Source organism: Theobroma umbraticum, unplaced genomic scaffold, assembly GCF_002168275.2.
Source record: "Theobroma umbraticum cultivar Fairchild unplaced genomic scaffold, ASM216827v3 scaffold_204.0, whole genome shotgun sequence".
NCBI classification, from domain to species: domain Eukaryota; kingdom Viridiplantae; phylum Streptophyta; class Magnoliopsida; order Malvales; family Malvaceae; genus Theobroma; species Theobroma umbraticum.
Genome location: NW_018397267.1, coordinates 5,262,096 through 5,264,674, shown reverse-complemented (window position 1 = coordinate 5,264,674; position 2,579 = coordinate 5,262,096). Strand labels below are relative to the sequence as shown.

Below are 2,579 nucleotides of genomic sequence, written 5' to 3'. Positions count from 1 at the left end.
TGTAATCACATTACATTGTAATGTACCAAACGCCACCTTAAATTATTAGATAGAGACTGAAAACAAGATACTGTATAATCACTGAGAGTACATGTCAAGTGGGAGCCTAGGCTGTGCCACAGCCTCAAGTGGGAATTTTTTAGGAGTGGAAAGCCCGAAAGTTTCCTCCATATTGAGATCTTCTTTTGCCATGTTACCAGGCAATTTCCAAGTAAACCCATGTAAAAGATTAGCCAAACTTGCTTGAATGACCTTAATCCCGAGAGGATATCCAGGGCACATCCTCCTTCCAGCCCCAAACGGGAGCAGCTCAAAATCATGTCCTTTGACATCGATAGCCTTCCCAATGAATCTGTCGGGGCAAAATTCATCGGGGTTGTCCCAAAGAGTAGGGTCTCTCCCGATTGTCCATACGTTTACGAGAACTCTAGTGTCCTTAAGAATGTCATAACCAGCTATTTGGCAGTCTGCTCGAGCAAGGCGAGGCACCAGCATGGGTGCCACAGGGTGCAAACGCATAGTCTCTTTAGCAATTGAGTTGACGTAGGGTAGGTTCGCAATGTCATTTTCTTCTACCCATCTATCTCTGCCGATTACCCTGTCTAGTTCTTCCGTGGCCTTCGCAAAAATTTCTGGCTTTTTCAAAAGCTCCGAAAATGCCCATTCTATGGTCACTGCTGAACTCTCGGTTCCACCAGCTATCAAATCCTGAAACATCCGTAATTCAAATATTACTAAAAACATAAACTAATGTTGCCCAAAATGAGAAATCAACTGTCCATTTACTTTTCTTTTCTTTTTCTTTTGTAAAGGAAATTTTCTGATAGGTGTAACTCCATCTTCCATAGGCAGAAAGGGAAAGCAACCAAAAAGTCTTTAATAATTCATATTAAAGCCAAAAACAATAAAAAAAATTTAGTGATGCACGGAGCCCACTGGGAAGCGCACTACACAAACATCACATCTGTGTGTCTGCTTCACCAATAACAACAATAAACAATGACTTCACCATCTTTTAATTAAGAAGTTACTCAGTTTTTTTTCTCTCCTTTTTTACGTGGAAGAGAATGGCTACTTTAATTATTTATGATGACAAGAAATAATGAAGTCTGAATATGCATTCCATTATTGATATATCCTTTGTGCAAGAAGGTTATTTCCCTTCTAAGTGGGGATGGAAACTGACTTGCAGGTCCCTCCTTTTGTTATGCTATGAGTATCCAATTTCTTTCTTTTTTTCATTTTTAGCTTAAAGTCGGAGTGATATGATGGCAACTATACATCGACCTTTCTAGTAAATTGCAAGGAAATTGAAATGATCAAGGACTTGATGACTTGATCTAGGTCAAGACTCAACAAGGCACCACTCAATTTTGAGTAGACAGCCAGACAGCGAACAGAAAATCCACGAACGTGTATTCTTGGTTTATATTTTATAAACAAACAGAAATTTCAATAAATATTCTATTTCTCTATTGGCTAAAAAAATGATCTTTTTACGCACATAGAGAGAGAGAGAGAGAGAGAGAGAGAGGGGGAGGGAGGTGACCCGTTACCTGAGTAAATGCCTTAACACCATTCCTTTCAAGCTTGACATCAAGATTGGGATCATCAGCTAGCTGCAAAAGCACATCCACCATATCCTTAGCAACATAATCTTTGTCCCCTTTTCTCCTAGCATTATGTTCATCCAAAACGTGCTCCAAGAATCTGTCGAACTTCTTGCTCAGTGCCTTCATTCTCTTAATATAACCTTGCAAATCCAGGAAACTGAGCCAGGGAATCGAGTCGCCTATATCCAGCACCCCGTTAAGCAGGAACAACTCATCAAGCATCTCCTTGAACTCCTTCGGGGAGACAATCTCATTTTCACCAGTCCCATCCGTGTATTTTTTCCCCAACACCATTCTACTGATTACGTTAAGACTCAAACTCGAAAGATGATCTTTCAAACAAATTGGGGTACCGGATAAGCTGTACAAGCCTTTTAGGAACAAATTCATTTCTTCTCTTCGGATATACTCGTATGACTCTAGGCGTTTCGCACTAAAAAGTTCTGTTAGGCACATTTTACGTGCTTGACGCCAATACGGGCCGTACGGCGACCACGTAATATCAGAGTAATCGTAAGTAGTGTATTTGCCTGCGGCAATTTTAGGCCGGCCAGCGAAGGTAACATCATGAGTTCTAAGAATACTCTTGGCAATTTCAGCAGAAGAGCCCACGACAACGGGGAATGACCCGAACCGAAGTTGCATGATGGGCCCATATTTTTGGGAAAGGGCATGGATGGACCGGTGGGGAAGCGAGCCCATGAGGTTGAGGTTGCCGATTATGGGCCAGGGCTTTGGACCCGGCGGCAAGTTGAGTTGACGGCGACGGCGGAGACGGAGGGAGAGGAGGACGATGGCTAGTGTGGCAAGCCATGCTGCTAAGTAAGAGGCCCAAGATGGAGTTTCCATTTATTCTGTTATCTAGTAATGGGAATGGGGATGGGATGGAGGTGATGATGATGTACAAAGAGTTGAGTGTGAAAGGGTCGCAATGAGTAGCTTGTATTTATAGACGAAAAAAGGAAA

General features: G+C 42.2%; 1 protein-coding gene across 1 annotated transcript; it reads right to left on the bottom strand.

The window, feature by feature from the left end:
- Window positions 1–6: 6 nt before the first annotated feature.
- On the bottom strand, window positions 7–2,546 carry LOC110423954 (trimethyltridecatetraene synthase-like). Its single transcript, XM_021438398.2, has 2 exons — window positions 1,557–2,546; window positions 7–708 (listed from the first exon to the last, which is right to left on the bottom strand). The coding sequence occupies exons 1-2, from the start codon at window positions 2,460–2,462 to the stop codon at window positions 79–81; spliced, it is 1,536 nt and encodes a 511-aa protein (XP_021294073.1). The 5' UTR covers window positions 2,463–2,546; the 3' UTR covers window positions 7–78.
- Between the last annotated feature and the right edge of the window lie 33 nt (window positions 2,547–2,579).

Excerpts from the sequence above, each read along its gene's own strand:
- LOC110423954 (XM_021438398.2), bottom strand. The coding sequence starts at position 2,462 with ATGGAAACTCCATCTTGGGCCTCTTACTTAGCAGCATGGCTTGCCACA. Across the intron at positions 709-1,556 it reads GTGTTAAGGCATTTACTCAG|GATTTGATAGCTGGTGGAAC; the intron begins GTAACGGGTCAC and ends CGGATGTTTCAG.